Source organism: Lipotes vexillifer, unplaced genomic scaffold (assembly GCF_000442215.2).
Source record: "Lipotes vexillifer unplaced genomic scaffold, Lipotes_vexillifer_v1.1 scaffold567, whole genome shotgun sequence".
NCBI lineage: Eukaryota > Metazoa > Chordata > Mammalia > Artiodactyla > Lipotidae > Lipotes > Lipotes vexillifer.
The window spans coordinates 2,268,910-2,286,438 of NW_006776652.1; the positions used below are offsets into that span (position 1 = coordinate 2,268,910).

The 17,529-nt window shown below is 52.7% G+C and overlaps 1 protein-coding gene and 1 pseudogene across 1 annotated transcript; one reads left to right on the forward strand and one right to left on the reverse strand.

Annotated features, from left to right (window-relative positions):
- Window positions 1-9,122: 9,122 nt before the first annotated feature.
- On the reverse strand, window positions 9,123-16,687 carry LOC103075702 (NUT family member 2G-like). Its single transcript, XM_007450595.1, has 7 exons — window positions 16,672-16,687; window positions 14,012-14,726; window positions 12,926-13,054; window positions 11,741-11,880; window positions 10,958-11,253; window positions 10,435-10,551; window positions 9,123-9,914 (listed from the first exon to the last, which is right to left on the reverse strand). Exons 1-7 carry the CDS (start codon window positions 16,685-16,687, stop codon window positions 9,123-9,125), a joined length of 2,205 nt encoding a protein of 734 aa, XP_007450657.1.
- A 42-nt stretch (window positions 16,688-16,729) lies between these two features.
- LOC103075973 (putative serine protease 47) overlaps window positions 16,730-17,529 on the forward strand; it is a 76,152-nt pseudogene continuing 75,352 nt past the window's right edge.

Genomic DNA, 17,529 nt, shown 5'->3' on the forward strand with positions numbered 1-17,529 from the left:
AGCTTGGAAGTCATCACTCTCATCCTCAAAACAAGGAAACTTGACTGAAAAGTCAACAACTTTTCTTAGACTCCTCAGGGAATTGAGGTCACAGGGCAAGCCACTGCTCTGAAAATTGGCGAAACAGGCAGATACACAGAGTCACAGCTTACTTGAGTGAAGCCCAGGAGTGGAAGCTAGATGCCAGAGCCAGTAGTGGTGCAGGAGAACTTACATTTTCATTGATGAAGTGCTGGAGGCTTGACATAAATGAGCTTGAGAGTTAAAACTCCAGGGGAGTCCAGTTTTAGGGAGGCCCCACACTTTCATGACTTTTCCTTCAGCAGCCTTATTAGGTTCTCAAAGCACAAATCAGAGAAAATCTCTTCCTGCTTCTAGTCGGGAGTGGGGGGAAGGGGTGGGGGGAGGGAGAATGTAACCATTTTGAAATATGCTCTGAGCATTCTATTCTACTTAACAAAAGCCTGCCCTCAAGAGAAACGATTTAAACAGAACGTAATCTATAGGGTTGTTTTTAATAGCCTAAGTGACTGTGGAAAAAGGGTAATCCCCAACTCCATCGCCCTCAACCGTTCCTGTCTCAACTCATGGAGGGAGTGGCACAGAGAATCAGTTGTGAAGGTCTCAGGTCCATGGACACAGCTCACAGAGACCTAATTATAGACTACAGAATATATCCTACCCACCACAAACCTCACCACCACCTCTAATAGAGCTCCTATATAAGAGGGGATTACAACTAAAGGAAACGCATACCTTAGACCTTATTTAAGAAGTCTCTAGGGAAGTCCAAAGACAACAGGGTGGGACAAAAACAAGGGTATGAGAAAAACTTTTATCCTCTGACACCTATAGCTATGCCAAATAGTAAGAAGAGTAACTACCAGTCAGATAAATATAAAATCTCACACTAAAGGCCTATTTACTTCAGTTTCTTTCACTCAGTCCACCACGTCCAGCTTTTGACATAAAGCTGCAAGCCATAAAAAAAGACACACACATAAAAAAACAGTTTGAAGGACAGAGCAAGCATCAGAAGCAGACTCAATTATGGCAGACATATTGGTGCCCAGGAGTGGGATTGCTGGGTCATATGGTAATTCTATTTGTAGTTTTTTAAGGAACCTCCATACTGTTCTCCATAGTGGCTGTATCAGTTTACATTCCCACCAACTGTGCAAGAGGGTTCCCTTTTCTCCACACCCTCTCCAGCATTTGTTGTTTGTAAAAACAGGGATTATTTAGAAGTGTGCATCTTAATTTCCAGACGTTTGGAGGCTTTATACTCCTCACTCTCATTTTTATACAATTTAAAGCTTTGACTTTGGACACAGTGCAATAAAATGCCATTATGTTTGTTTAGTTACTTTATAGAGGTCCTTCAAATATCACTGAAGTGAAGTTTTGAAATATTAATTTTACATAGTAGTTCTCAGTCTTTTGCACTTGTAACCATAAGTGAATTCCCAAAACATAGGTAACCCTGGCTGCTGGAGCCACGTTTATCAGGGGAAGTTCACAGACACAAGAATAGTGGTGCGTTTGTGGGTCCCCACTGCACACTCTTTTCTGGGCCAGCACACAGGGAGCCAGTAGGGATCCAGGGTCCGGGAGAGGGACCAAAACGTTGGGCTCTGGTGCTTTATGTGTCCACCAAGTCTTGAGGAAGGCCGGCCTTCCTGCTGCAGGGAGGCAGAGTCTTGAACAAGTTAGCCCTGTCCTCTCTCTACCTCAACAACCATAATTTCCAATACTCCCTCTTGCTCCCCAACCCCACTCGGGGAAAAGCAGAGTTTCTCGGGGGGTTGCCAACCTTTTATTTTTCAAACATTATCAACATCGCTTCATAAAAAAAAGGACATTCGAAGCCCAATTAACTAAGAAGCACATATTGCAGAATGAGCTCGTTTGCCCTAAAACAAGACCCTTAGGTATTTCCATGGACCATCCTTGATTTCTCCATTATGCTGCTGAGTAGTGCAGAGTTGGTGCTCAAGAACTCCTTGGATGACGGTGTGCTATCAACAGCTGCTGTGAAAGAAAAAGCTGGCACCCTCGGTGGCTATATGGGCAGAGGAGTTGAGGAGACAGTAGGTGATGTCTCTGTGCTGTCAGTGAGGGCTGTCCTCTGCCCGCACCTCTTTTAATCCCTTTGTATCCCTACCACCTGAGGAATGAAGGCAGTGATGAATTATTGGCAGAATTGCCCTGTCTGATAAGAGGGTCACCCGCAAGCCAGAGGGCCCTGGAACACATCACTCCCTACCCACCACTTAACAATTCCCTTCAAAGAAAGGTGCAAATTTGTAAGAGCTGTACCGTTAAGATATGCACTCTGTGATGCGTAAAATTGTGGCCTGTTCTTGGAGAAACATGACATTTTGTACGGAGAACCCAGGCCAGGTGGCCAAAGTCTCTGTCAAGTCTGTTTCTTCAGCCAACACTTTGATTTCAAGTGAGGGTGTTGGAGATGAGTGCTATCACCACGACAGCCTTCCCCTGGTATCAGTGGCCAAGGTTCCCTTTGGTGAATATTACGTAGTAAAGGTTGCCCAGCACCTTCCTCGCTGCTGCTCCTGGGATTAGGCACCTCCTTTGCACACCCTGTGGATCGTGGTCCTTTTCTCTGATTCTGTGAATGTGTCACTTGTTAAACTATTATTTCTTGAGTCCTGTAAACTATTATTTCTTGATGTCTGTGCAAGTTTCAATTCTGAAATTTCTATTTCACTCTTCTTATGGATTGAAAAACACTAGTAAAATTCCTCATCTTACAATCTATGCTCCTTAACATTAACCCTAGTCTTCTTAAAGTCCTTGGTCTTGCTCTCTCGTAGGCTTCCTGGGGCTTGATTCCAGTGGGCTGGTGACGTGGACACCACTGAGCTTGACAACATGCCATACTCCACCCAAGCCTGGAGATCTATGGTGTCTGGGGGAAAAGGCAGGGGCCATGAGACAGGAGACAAGAATGGAGGTAAATTCAGGGGTAAAGCCCAGGGAAGAGTCCATATGTCAGTTGCAGGTCAGCTATGTGCCCTCTGTCCGAGAAGACGCCCCTCAGTGTGGGATGACCAGCTGCTCTCAGAGAGAGCGAGGCTCCTGGGCCCGGCTTCTCATGTGATACTGGGCAGATCCTATGCACAGAGGCTGTGGCCTGCAGGGGGCGTCTATCAGCACCTCTGCAGGGGTGAGGGGCCAAAGGGGGCCATGGGCAACCTCTCCCAGGAGAAGTCACCTGTCCTGGGTCTGGGGCATCAGTCCCTCAGACCCACGCCATCTACCTTTCTACCTGGGTTCCAAGCCCAGCAAGGCACAATCCTGACTTCCGCAGTGTAGGATTTCGCCAGTGTGTGACAAGCCAGGCTGTGGCCACCTGTTCCGAGGGTATAGGTCAGCAGGGCAAAGCCCGTCACTGCCCCCTGGTGAGGCAACTACAACAGAAAGGTGAGCTTTTGAGAGCAAGGGTCAGGTGTCAGGGAGGAGAGGCAGAAACCCAAGAAGGGACCCATCGCCCGAGGCCACATCCTTGTCCACCTCTGTGGGGTCAGTCAGCTCCAGTGTCTGCTCTGAGATCACAAGACCCCACAGTACTGGCCATCACAACCAACTGCCTCAGAACAAAGCAAGAGGGCACGAGAGCAGGAGGCCCATATGAAAAGTGTGGTCCGTTGAGGAGGTGCTCCCTGGGCCAAGTGACAAGACATGGCTTCTCAGGGCACAGCTGCCCCCAGACTCAGCATAAATGTCTGGGCTGTGAGCCCACTGATTCTGGGAAGGGTACCAGCACAAGGTGAACAGATGCTCCATACTTTGAGTCAGGCAAGCCAGGAGCCAAGCACTGACAATCAGCCTGCGTTACACCCTCATGTTTCACAGGGCAGGAGCCTCGGGGTGGGGGGGATGGGGCCTGCCCTGAGGTCACAGCCGAGCAGGTTTGCTGCTGGAGGGCCATACACAGGACAGCTGTATAGAATGTGATCAAAGGCTCTCTGGTGCGTCATGCCATTCGAAACCAGGGGCTCTTAAACAGCCCGAGGGTAAGATACCGCCAAATTCTTGCTAAAATTTCTGAGCCCATCCTCAGATCCCAAATTTTGCACAGATTGCCAAAAGTTCCATGGACTTCTGGTCAAGGACCTGACTCATCTGGACTGCTCAGTGCACAGCAAGATTGCCAGGACAGGCGTAGGGATCTTGCCCACACAACCGTCCCTGACATTTACTCCTGGAGAACCACCTGCCCAGCTACCGACATCTCCTCCTTCCCTCTAATCAGGCTAAATGCAACTGGGAGGAAGGCAACACAAAAGGAGGCAAATGTGGAACAATAAACCCAACAGTGCTGTCTGCTCCAGCCAAGAATGAGTCCATGAGTCTACCCACTGCACTCACCTGAAAGTCCCCACACATCACCAGGAGCACAGAGAGCACACAGGCCATCAGATACACCTGACCTCAATTTCCTCCTGAGAGAGCACTCAGGGGCCTCCCTGTGATTTGGAGGTGTCAACAGTTCACATGCTTATGCCACATAGCAATGTTGAACAAGGATTGTAGTACCAGGAAACTTTAAGCACTGCTTTAAGTCCAATCACTTTACGTTTAAAGAGAGAGGAATTGGGACTTCCCCGGTGGCGCAGTGGTTGGGAATCCGCCTGCCAATGCAGGGGACATGGGTTTGATCCGTGGTCTGGGAAGATCCCACATGCCGCGGAATGGCTAGGCCCGTGAGCCACAGCCGCTGAGCCTGCGCGTCCAGAGCCTGCGCGTCCAGAGCCTGTGCTCTGCAACGGGAGAGGCCACAGCAGTGAGAGGCCCGCGTACCGCAAAAAAAAAAAAAAGAAAAAAGAAAAAAGAAATCAGAACTTAGAGATTTGGAAACTTCTCAGCCTATCCATATTTGAAAGTGAGAAAGCTTGTTCTGAAGAAAACTCGAAGGGTGTAGCAGGTGTGCTATTAATTTAATTTGTCCTCTCAGCAGAGGCCAGGAATAGCGAAGGATTAAACCAGCAGGGACCCTGCCAGTTGGAACTAAAGGGGACAGAGAAAGCCAGGCAGAATGAGGGAAGGCTGTCAGAATTCTTGGATTCTACAGAATGGGAGACTAGAGCAATTCGGCTGTGAATGTGTACTCCTCATTTTTTTTTTTTTTTTTTTTTTTGGGGACGCGGGCCTCTCACTGCTGTGGCCTCTCCCGTTGCGGAGCATAGGTTCTGGACGCGCAGACTCAGCGGCCATGGTTCACGGGCCCAGCCGCTCCGCGGCATGTGGGATCTTCCCGGAACGGGACACGAACCCGTGTCCCCTGCATCGGCAGGCGGACTCCCAACCACTGCGCCACCAGGGAAGCCCTGTGTACTCCTCTTGAAGGAAAGGGAAGAAGGACCCCAAAGGTGATTCCGAGGTCATCGGGTCTGTCAATCCCACCACAGGCCCAGGGGGCCTCAGTTTCAAAGTGTGAGATTGTCGCCCTCACAGAGTCATGGTGTAGGTGGAGGCCCTACAGAGAGTTGCAGTGTGGGTGGCACCCCACCAAGCTGAAGGAGTGGGACTGCCCCACCTAGCTGTGGGGATGATGTTGCCACCCCAGTGGGCCGGGAGGGCAAAGCCTCAAACCAAAGAGGATTATTCTCGTACCTTAAGATCTAATGGGATTGGCCTTGCTAGGCTTTGGACTTGCTTGGAAACTGTCACCGCTTCCCTCTTTCCTATTTCTTCCTTTCGGAATAGGGATGTCTATTGTATGCCAGTCCCACCATCATATTTGGAAACACTTAAGTTGTGTGCGTCACAGATTTACAACTACAGAGAAATTTTGCCTCAGGATGAATAGTGCCTCCAGTCTCCCCCATATGTGATTTAGATGGTGTTTAGATCAGACTTTGGACTTTAAATTTTACAGTTGATGTTGGGATGAGTTAAGGCTTTTGAGGCTGTTGGGATAGAATGAATGTATTTTGCATACAGTAAAGACCCGAATTTTGGGTACCAGGGTCAGAATGCTATGGACGTGTATCCCCCCCACCGATTCTTATGTTGAAGCCCTAACCTTCAATGTATTTGGGGATAGGGCCTTTGGGAGGTAATTAGGTCATGGGAATGGAGCTTTCATAAAGGGTTTAGTGCCCTTAGAAGAAAAGACACAAGAGAGATCCGTGTTTCTCTCTGCCACGTGAGGACACAGTAAGACAACGATCTGAAAAGTAGCAAGAGAGCTCTCACCGGGAACTGAATATGGCACCTTGATCTTGGCCTTCCAACCTTCAGAACTGTTAAGAAATTACCGTCAGTTTTTCAAGCCACCAGGTCTATGGCATTTTGTTATAGCCGTCCAAGCTGACGAAGACATAGAGAATGTATAAGATGGTCTAATATACATATATCCAGGGTTCTAGAAGTAGAGGCGGGAGAGAATGAGTAGAAGTAACGTTTGAAAAATATAATACTATGTTCTAGATGAGATGAAGAATGTGTTATCAGTTAATGAAGCAAAATAGATCACATGGAGGATAAATTTTTGTAACCTGAAACTAATCACAGGTCAAGAAACTGGAGAACACAAAAGACAAAAGGCAATCTTAGAAAAAAAGCAATTAACAAGGAAACTGATCACCCACCATGAAAGGGTGTACTGATGGCATAATTTGAAAAAACAGTAACAAAAGCCATATTCGATGGAATAAATATTCAGAGTTCTGAAAGGAAAAACTTTTCCTCTGGAACTGATTACCCTGTCACATTATAATTTATAAAAGTTCACCAACAAGGGAACTGATCAATTATTTTTAATGTATGCATACAATGCAAAAGTCTAAATAATTCAAAAATTAAAGAACATCTAATATATCCATTTTTCTTAAAGTAAGAATGTTGAAAGAAGAAGCCAAAGGCAATATGATTTACGTGACACCATATATAACCCAAAATATTATTATTATACATAATTTTGATTATCTAGAGCTGTGCTAAAAGCATAAACATTTTTATACGATGGATATTTACCAAGTTCTTGACGGTGACTATCTTTCTCATTGTTGGTGAGAGTGTAAAATGGGACCACCCTTACGGAAAACAATATGAGGTTTCCTCAAAAAATTAAAACTAGGGGCTTCCCTGGTGGTGCGTTGGTTGAGAATCTGCCTGCCAATGCAGGGGACACGGGTTCGAGCCCTGGTCTGGGAAGATCCCACACGCCGCGGAGCAACTAGGCACGTGAGCCACAACTACTGAGCCTGTGCGCCTGGAGCCTGTGCTCCGCAACGACAGGCCGCGACAGTGAGAGGCCCGTGCACCGCGATGAGGAGAGTGGCCCCCGCTCGCCGCAACTAGAGAAAGCCCTTGCACAGAAATGAAGACCCAACACAGCCAAAAATAAATAAATAATAAATTTAAAAAAAATTAAAAATATAACTACCATGTGATCCAGCAGTCCCACTTCTGGGTTTGTATCCAAAAGAATTCAAAGCAGTATCTCAAACAGATATTTGCACACCCACATTCATCGTAACATTATCCAAAATACCCAAGATGTGAAGAAACCCAAATGCCCATCAACAGATGAACGGATAATGGGGTCTATAAATACAATGAAATATGTCCTTCCTTGAAATGAAAGGAGACCATGTCTCATGCTACAACATGGATAAACCTCTAAGACATTATGCTAAGTGAAATAAGCCACTCATAAAAGGACATATCCTAGCCACTCACATGAAGTATCTGGAGTAGTTAAAATCATAGAAACATACAAAGGCGATTGTCAAGATCTCAGGGAGGAGGAGGGAGAATTAGGGAATTCTGCTGTCCCAACCCCCGCCTGGGTCCTGGGGAAGGAATCAGAACTCAGAAGCAGGAGAGGCTTTGGCCAGCAGGGAAGGGCGGGTGAGGCCCAGGGCGGGTTCACGAAGGATCAGAGCATCTGAGTGCGTTAGGAGGAAGGGGCTTCAGAGGTGGGCCAGCACAGGCCGTGACGGGGGCTAAGCAGGCTGCAAGGGGGCGCAGTTCGGGGAGACAACAGGGGTCTGCGCCCTGCCCCTCATTGTTTGCTCGTCTCACACTTATGAGCGGGTCATTTCCCCTGCTCTGATGATTCGAAGTCTCTGCCGGCACCCACAGGATGGTGACTGAGGCCTCCACACTCCTCAGCATGGATCCCAGCTGCCACCCAGATCTGGGGCCACAGACACCTCTCCCCCAACCCTGCTGCCCCTGTGAGCAAGCTGTTCTTGTGAAACGTGGTCATAGTTTGTTAGGAGGAACTGTTTTATATGGGAATACAAATCAGTGTTGATACCAATACACACACATGTCCAGCCATGGGTGGAAAGGGAAGGGACAGTAGTTCTGGGGTGTCTTTGCACACCCATAGGCCCCTAAGGCCAGTCTCCACAGCCACAGCCAGATGGGTCCTCCTCCTCAGTTGAAAGAGATGCTGCTGCACAGAAATCCCCCAAGTTCCACAAAGGGGCCCAACTGTCATTACCCTTATACGCACCTTTCACGGGTGCCCCATGAATTTCCCCGCACCCATTCCCCTTGTTGCATCCTCATTGGGATTAAGAGGTTGCTGCCTCCACCACTCTCCACATTGCAATAATCCTAGTGGGACTAGAGGATGCTCCCGCTACGACGAGGCAGACAGTCCTGTCCCCATGGCCAAGACTTTTCCTCTCTCATCAGGCCACCCACACAGGAAACCCTGGATGAGCGGAGGGTCATCCCAGCGCCGTCGCCTGGCCACTTCAGGGAAGCAGAGAGAAGCTCCATAATGACAAGGGCTGTCTCCAGGCTCCATCCTAGAAACTGGTGAGTGTCCAGAGGGCTGAAAGGCACAAAAGCAGCTCTGCCTCCCCAGAAGGTTCAGGGATGCAGAAGATGGTACAGATGCCCCAGAAGGCCCCTAGCCAAGCAGGCTTTAGAGAAGGGGATGATGAGGGGGTCCCTGGGGAAAGTGAGAGCTGTGCATTCCCACCCCAAACCCCCACAGTCCCGCTCCCCTCCCCGCCCTGGTGGTCCTGCCCTCCCTCCCTTCACCCCACATCGTCCAGGGTCAGCACTGGGGTGAGGAGGAGCCCCTAGGCTGCCCTGGGGCCGCCCTGGAGGGCCGGCCCAGCTGTTCCCTACTGGCTGCAGTGCTTCTTCCACTTCCTACTCTTCTCTGGGACACACGGGTCACACGCTCTCTTTCTCGGCTGTGAGGGGCGAGCCGGCCCCAGAGCCAAGCCTGGCCTCCCAGACACCCCGGGCACAGCCCCGGCGATGGGCAGCTTCTCAGCAGTGGCTGGGCGTCCGCACAGAGCCCACTCCCTCGACTTGGGAGCGGCTGGTGGAGCTGGGCTGAGGCCTCCTCTCTGACGGGAGGGGGCGTGGGGAGCACTCTGGGCCCCCCAACCTCCGGGGGAGGCCAGGCCTGAGGCATGGGCAGGACTCTGGGACACCCAGCCAGGCAGCAGGCTCTCCAGAGAGCCGAAGAGGAAGGCCAGGCTGGGGAGCTCCTCCTCGTCCTCACCGGACCCGTCCCTGGGCCCTCGGGCCTCCCGAACAGGAGAGGCCTCTCTGAGAACAGACGCATCCCTGGGTCCCCGTAGAGGGCCAGCGCGCCTTTGACCCTGGGGAGGGGAGGGCCGTCCGGCCCGGAATGGAGAGACCTCCTGACGTCCTCGAGAGGGAACAGAGACTTTGGGCGTGCACAGGCCAGTGTCTGTTTGGATGAGCCTATGAGGAGCCTCAGAATCAATCTCTGGTGGGCAGGCTTCATCACTGTCCCCTAGGTGGGGGTCTCGGTCTTGCCTCTGGGCACCTTGGCCGGCATCGGACTCAGAAGGACTTGAGCGCATTCCAGGTGCACTGTGACTCGGGGCTGCCCGCACACCCTCGTCCTCTTTCAAGGCCAGGAGTCGTTTCTGCACCAGCTGGTAGGAGGGAGGAGGACAGTGTTGGCTCCACACACACGTGTGAGAGGAGGAGCCCTGGGCAGTGGGACAATGGCCCTGGGGTGGAGGAGGGGACGGGGGACCCCAGGACTCGAATCCAAATACGGACACCGTGGCATTGCCATCCTCCTGCACCTCATTCCCGGAAGCTGTGTGCCCTTCCCTCCCCTCCCGGCTCCCCATCCTCTCCGTCCTTTCACCCTGCACTGCACCCACCCCAGAACGGACCCTTCCCCTTGCCAGGCCTCCCAGGCAGGGGAGGGATGGACAGCGCCAGGTGGGCCTTCTGTTCTGGGGCCCTACCTCTCCCCTGTTCACTGGGGTCCCTCCGTGCCCTGGTCTTCCTGGGTGTCCCTTGTCTCCCGTGTTCTACCGGGGATCCCTCCCTGCTCTGGGTCCCCTGGGTCATCTGGGTTCCCCTGTCCCCTGGATCACCTGGAGTCCCCCTCCCGTGAGGCCCCCCGGCTCCCTGAGTGTCCCTCTCCCTCCCCTGGCTCACTTCTTCCGGGGTGAGACCTTCCTCCTGCTCCAGCTCCTCCACTAGGGCCAAGAGATCCAGCAGTGCGTCTGGGGAAAGCAGTTCTGCCAGGAATTGAGGGTGAATGACTGCCTCCACCTCGGACAGAAAGAAGAGGCTGTGAGTATCCTTGGCCAGGAGTGGCCTGTGAGACAAGAAGACCCGGAGGGAAAGTGAAAAGCAGAGACCCACCCCACTGTCCTCCACAAGGCGGGGATGCTCAGCACACACACGCAGACGCACACACACACACACACACATGCACATACACAGTCACACACAAAAGAGCACATATACAGAGGCACATACACAGACACACAAAGGCATACACACAGACAGACACAAACGTGTACACACATACATCTGCGTAAACCTCCCCTAACACCAGGCTCAGGAACAAGGAGCTGAGCTTAAGTCCCAGCGGCCTGAGCAGAACCCAGATCTTGGGTGCTGAGTGTTCCATACCCTGGCATCCTGTAGACCCCAGGCTCCAGGCCTAGCCTACCTTGGTGACAAAGTCCTCCTGGGAACACAGCTTGTCAATGTAGCTCAAGAGGCCCGGGTCTGAGTAGGTGCCGTCCTCTTCCTGCGTCAGCTCATTTCCGTCCTCTCCACCTTCTGCATCTGACTCGCCTGTGGCTGAGTGGCCGGGCCCCACCGGCGCCTCCATGATGTCCATATACTCCCTCACAGCCTCAGGGGGACTCTCCTTGGGTGCCTTGGGCTCCGGGGGCTGCTGGGACCTGTGTGGCTTTGGGCGGGAGGGCTGAGCCCTGGGGCGGGACGTCCTGGGAGCACAGGCTGAGGCAGAGCGGGAGGAAGGGAAGGAAGGTGAGGGACTCCCGGTCCACCTCCTGACCACCGAGCACACGTTGGTGAGGGCATTGTTTGGGGGACATTGATGTGGGTGTGGGGGGGTGAGGACTACCTGAAGCCTCATGCACTGTTGGAGAGGGGAGGTAAGGGGGGGGCATCTAAGAGAGTCACAAGTAAGGAAGTGGGGAACCTCCAAATTTCTAGGGGTCTCCCCATCAAGCCCACTTCCTAGGCAGACTTTGTGTGGGGTCCTTTGACAGGGAGGTGTGAGAGGAGTTAGAAAACTGACCAAGTCAATACCCCGCAGTGACAAAGGGCAGCTGAGACGCCACGCCCCCACCCCCTGCCTCAGTGGCTGTTTTGGTTGAAAGACCAATGCCTCTGTCTTGAAGGAAAAGGATCCACATGGGGGCAGTGGCCAACCCTAGGCCTCTCTTACCTGTGCCTTCAACTCCAGTGGGAACCTGGGTGCCTGGCTGAAGGCCCACTTTCGGGGCTGGGGGCCCCCGAGGATCCAGCATCGGTGGGGCTGGAGGAGGCAGGTCCTGCGCGCACTGCATCCACTGCAACTTCTGAATCTGCATCTTCTCCTCGGCCTCAAATTCCATGAACCTGGGGGGTGACGGAGGCACAGGCCACCCTGAGACAAAGGCCTGGGTTCTGGAGCCCAGCAAAGGCAGCCAGGAATGAGGGACTGGGAGAGGATGTGCCTTGGGGCTGTCAAGGCCCTGTGAGGTGCTGTCCACAGCAGAGAGCTGCTCCTGGAACTGATACAAGATCTGGGAACCTTCCTGCCTCACCAGCACTGGAGGGCATTCAACAGCATAGACCCAGGTCGCTGAATTGAACCAGGTCAACGGGACACATGGCTGACCCAGGGGGCCCCCTCCTCATGCCCCCCGTCCCCATCCAGAGCCACATGAAGGGCTGACAGCCAGAGGCTGGAAGAGGCATGTGTTCCCCACAGGGGCCTTGCCCGAATCCAGGACCCTGGGCTGGGACTGAGAGTCCTGGAACATAGACCTGGAGACAGGGCCCAGGAGAGGCTGGACGATGTGGATGCTGAGCTTAGAGGAGAGGCCTTCCTTTCCTCTGAGAGGCGCTCATTTGTTTGGTTTTCTTTCTTAAAGCAAGGGGATTACCACGGAGCAAACAACGGAAGGGCCAGAGACCCTTGGGCTGACGACAGCTGGCTTCCCCAGCCTCTTCAGCAATGCCAGGGTACCCACTCAGACCACTTTTCATGAGGAGAGGGGGTCCCAAATCTATGTCAGTGGCCGCCAGCCACCCACCACTAAGGAAGCAGCAGGCTGGCGGGTGGAGCTCTTTCCCCGGCTCAGCCCATATGGCCGCAGTTGGACCCCAGCTGGACTCAGAGCGTCACCCTGCCCCATCCTGAGACCTTCATGTCAAGGCAAGGGTAGATCAAAATCAGGGGAGGGCAGAGCTCCTGGTGGAGGAAGGACAGAAGACCCAAACTCTCAAGGTGAGGGAGGGGTTTCTGGAGGACAGTAGGGCCTCTGGGCTGCGGGGCCCCTGTTCTGAGTGACAGCCCTTCTCCTTTGTCCTCTCTGATGAGCACCCCCACGGCCAGGCCCTGCCCTCACCCACTCGCCTCACCCTCCACACAGCCCCTGGGCCCGGGACGCTGACTCACTTTTCCGCTATCTTGTAGTAGATCATCCGGTCAACGTTGCTTATGCGCCGCCATTCCTGCACAGCCTTGCACAGTCCCCACTCCAGCGTCATGGTGGGCTTCAGGCGGGCCACGGATCGAAGCACTGGGCTGTAAGACCTTGGGGTCAGTCTCCGTGCCCAGCCCAGCCCCCACCTGCCTGACCCCACCCGCCAATGTGGACCACACATCACTCAATGCAGCATGACTGAGCAACAGGAGGGTGAGAGGCAGGTGTCTGGGAGGGCAAAGACAAGCCTTCCCGGCTACTGCTGTCACCGCCTCACACTCACTCGAGGATGACCATCCACTCCCAGGCTACAGCTGGGACATTGTGCCTTGGGGAGCTCTTTTCCTCTTCAAGGCTGCCTTTTCATAATAAAAATCACTATCATCAATGAGGCGTGGCATGTGCCAGGCAATCTGCTAACACTTCATAGATTAGCCCAAGGAGTCTTCTGCCCAGTCCTCTGAGTGAAGTGTGACTGTCCCCTTTTTACGAGGGACCGGAGGTTTAGGATGGAAATGGCTGCCAGGCTCACAACTCTAGTGGGAGAGAACCCACGCCCTTAGGAGAGCTCTACCATCACCCTGTTCCTAGTGGAATTCTCCGCAACAACGAAGTCGAGGCGTGCATTAAGCGCTCTCCTGGGCCCCGCGCCACTCCCCCTCCTCCGAAGTGACCTGCCCCGGCCATGTACACTCAAGTCCCGTATGAAAGGAGACGGCACCACGGGAGAGTGTGGCATCCACTCCTTGGCTCCTCACCTTACACCACGACCCTCTCTGACTGCAAGTCTTCAGTCCGTATTACCATGAGAATCATGGAATAGCAAGTTGGCTAGACTCACAGGGTGGTGGGGTCAGTTGAGATAAGGCACATTTCAGTCATGATGTCATGGACTGGCAGGCTCACCCATAGGACCGACAATGTGCCTTCTCATAGCATGGACATCGCCCTCAGACCTTGCTTCCAGTATCCCTAGAAACCTAACCTGTGAGTCCATCCCCGGGTCCTCTTTATCTAAAAGCTCTGATAAGCTCACGACCCCCTGAGCGTTCACTCACATGAGAAAGCAGGAAAGAGCTTCTGCATCAGGACTCTGGGGAACGTGTCTCTGGGCCAGTGGCTTGAGGCGCTGCCAACGTCGGAAGTTACTGTACACGCTCTGGGGGTTAGAGCAGTCACCCTGCGAGGTGTAGGGCTGGTTGGTGGCCAGGCTGCCATCCCTGCAAGTGCCATGTGGCCAAGGCCCAGAGTTCACTGGGCGAATGATAGGGCCCAGCTGGGCAGCTGGTGGTGGAGCTTGAGGAGGAAAGCATGTGGTCCAGCCTCCCTTGCCAGCCTGTGTAACTCCAACAGCTGGAGCAGTCACAATGGTCTCCATCACAGGGGCTGCTAAGAATACGGGTGCAGGACATGCAGCGCTCCCGCTGAGGGCCCCTGGAGCGCTCCAGGTGAGGGGGCCCTGAGTTATGATAAAGGTCTGAGTCTGGGGGGCCTCCACTGGCCTCCCTTGTGACCTGACTTGGACAGTGAGGTTGCAAGCCCCAGGGGCACTGGGTCCACGGCCACCATTAGCCACCAAAGGCGTCGTGGGGAAAGCTGGCAGCAGCAGGCTGCTGCCAGGAGGGAATGCTGGGGTGATGGGAGGTGGCAGGTGCTGCCCCCAGGGTGGCCGGTGCTGGACGCCAGGAATGGGTGGAGGAAAGAGCACTGCCATGAAATCAGACAAGGAGGCACCAGGGTTCAGGATGACATCCGTTCCCAGCACTGGAGATGCTGTTGAGGCAAAGGGAAGGAGTGAATGGAGGAGGAGAAGGGGCAGTGGGACTGAGGCTTTCTGCCGCATCAGAGTGTAAACCTCCACAGGTGAGAGACACTTGGGCAAGGGAAACTGCAGCGTGCAAATGTCTTCAAGTGATTTTCATGCCCTGACCTCCAGTTGAGAATTACTCCACCGGTGACCCCGCGCCCATCCACCAAGGCCCCTGACCCCTGCCTGCCGACAAGAAATTGCCTCAGCAAGCACTCCCTTGGAGAGCCTCCCTGAGGCACCCCCTGGCAGCTAAGCCTCACGGGCTGTCTCCCAAGACCTGGAACTGTGTGGACCTCCGCTCTGTGAGAAATGCCCCTCAGCCGGTGTACTAGCAGGTAGGGACCTTCTGCAAGGTAGGTTCTAGGCACCCAAAGGCTCTTTGTGGACAGACACTGTGTAAAATATTAGGGCCCCACCTCCCCCTCAGTCCTCCTTTTCCTGACGTTCAGTATAAATCCCCTCTTTCTTTCCTAGCCTCACAAAACAAAACAAAATGCTGGAAAATATCTCTCTAATGGAATCCTGATACAAACCCGTAACACTGGCCCAGAATGCACCTGCATCTCAGAACAACCCACAGCAGGTACGTGACATGGGCCCGGTCCTGCCAGCCCCTCCCCATTGCCCAGAGTCACTGTCACCACTCAGGAGTTCTGTTCCTAGGAGGTGGGGGGTGTCTGAGAAATAGGCGTGTGTCCCTTAGATTCTGTCATTTCACAGCCAGTGATGGCTGCAGAGGATTAAACAAGGGCCAGGGAATTGTCACGTTACATTGGTCGTGGGAGTATAGACCGCCTGTGGTCGTTCTCCTTCCAGCTCCCAATAACGGAGAGACAATCTGAGAAGCAAGCACAAGCCAGGTGCCATGGCGACCAAGTTGTCTGAAACACATCCCTGTTCAGGAGAACAAGGTACACACCACGGTGCACCTAATTAACCAGAATAGGTGTCATAGGATGTTTAATAGTAACACAGAAGATCGTCTTCCTGACCCTGGGCTACACTCCTTCCCCCTTTAAAAGAGGAAGCAGCCTTCATAGACATTCCACCCGAAACAACCCCACTCCACATCTGTTCCCTGTCCATGAAGGAGTGACATGACATATGGACAAACTCTTCCTCTCGAGGCAGCCTGAGGGTCCACCATGAGATACTGGACAAGATGAAGGAGGTCTGAAGTACTGAGATTCCACAAAAGGAAGAACAATTCAGAGCAACTCAGGAACCTGAGCCCTCTCTCGGCTGAAGTTACACGTTGCCCAGCCCCTGTTGAATCCAAGGCAACAGTTACGTGAACTGAGAAGTGAGCTCTGGGCTGGGAGGAGTGGATGAGGTGTGGGCTGCGGCAGTTAGAGTAACCTCCTGCCTAGCTCTCGGAGAGGACCCTTCACTGCAGGTGTGGCCACACACAGCCCCATTGAATAGTTTTCTCACCGAGACCATCTCTCCCCAGGGCCCCCTGAGATACAGTATGCTCCTGTTCAAATCCCTTTGAAAGATATGGTGAGGCCAGCTTCAGGTGCCTCAGGAACACAATACAGGTCTAGGCTTTCCTCATGACCCTCCCTGTGTCACCACCAGGACGTCACACACATCCTTACACACACGTTTCAAAGTGGCTTGTCTCCCTTCTAGAAACAATCAACCTGTCTGCTGCCATCCTTTCTCCATAGCCGGGGCAATTCCTCTTGATCCACCTCCAATGACCCCTCTTCCCCAGTGCAGTCTCAGGTTTCTTCAGGCTCCCCAGTCTCCCCAGGTGAAATGTCCTTGTGTGTCCAGTGCTCTCTTCTCCCTCAACTTCTGTCCAACTATGTGCCCACAGTGCGGTGTCGACGTGTGAACCCGAAGGATGTGAGAGATGGCAGGGTCTCTGAGGACACACCCCCAGCCTATATATAGGCTTACCTCCTTCGGAAGCCATCCTGCAGGCTTGGGCACGGACTACTGCTGCCTGGTAGCCTCAATGAGAAAGGTCAAGACCAGGACCCAGAGAGCGACCTGCTTCAGCAGTTGCTCAGGATCCAAGTAAAGGAGAGCCACGTTTAAATTTAAACAGTAGCATGTGGGCTGAAACGTTCTGCAGTGGGGGAGGGGCAGAGGGTACGTGGTACCGGGTGGGGTGGGGTGGGGGGACGTTCCACGAGGGCTCTGGGAGGTAGGCAAGAACCGGAAGTTCCTTCCACCTCACAAAGTGGCAACACAATTGGCGTGTGCCTCTTTAGGCAGTTTATAAACTGTTTTTGATTCGCGGCACCGACGTTGGACGTGACGGTCCCTTCCTTTCATGTCTTTATCCATCAACCTAGTTTTGTGTCCCTCAACACACTCTGCTTCCTACCTGGCTCTCGACTTACTTCAACAGATACTAGACTTTCTGAACAAAATACCCAAGTGTTAGTCTGATAAACACTTGGGGATTTATGGCCACATGGAACTATTTGAAATTAGGATTGTCTCAGCAGATCCAGTGTCTTTGACTGCTGTATATACATCACTCCTAAGGAAGTGGTCCTTGTGCTCCAACCAACATCCAGCAGGACCAGCCTTACTAATGATCCTTTGTGCTGGAAAGCCCCCGTCCATCAAAAAACTGTCATGCAGCCCCCATGTCCAAGACCAGAATTCACTAAATGTCTTTCTCATAGTATTCCATGGTTGTTAAAGATTTAGTTTTTTACCTTTTAAATGATTTTAGCATAATATTTTAAGCGAGTAACACCTTCTCATGGTTCAAAATTAAATTGTGCAAAATGGAATATGCAG

Excerpts from the sequence above, each read along its gene's own strand:
- LOC103075702 (XM_007450595.1), bottom strand. Across the intron at positions 11,254-11,740 it reads GAAAGTGGGCCTTCAGCCAG|CCTGTGCTCCCAGGACGTCC; the intron begins GCACCCAGGTTC and ends GCTCTGCCTCAG. Across the intron at positions 10,552-10,957 it reads AGGAGGACTTTGTCACCAAG|GTGGAGGCAGTCATTCACCC; the intron begins GTAGGCTAGGCC and ends TTTCTGTCCGAG.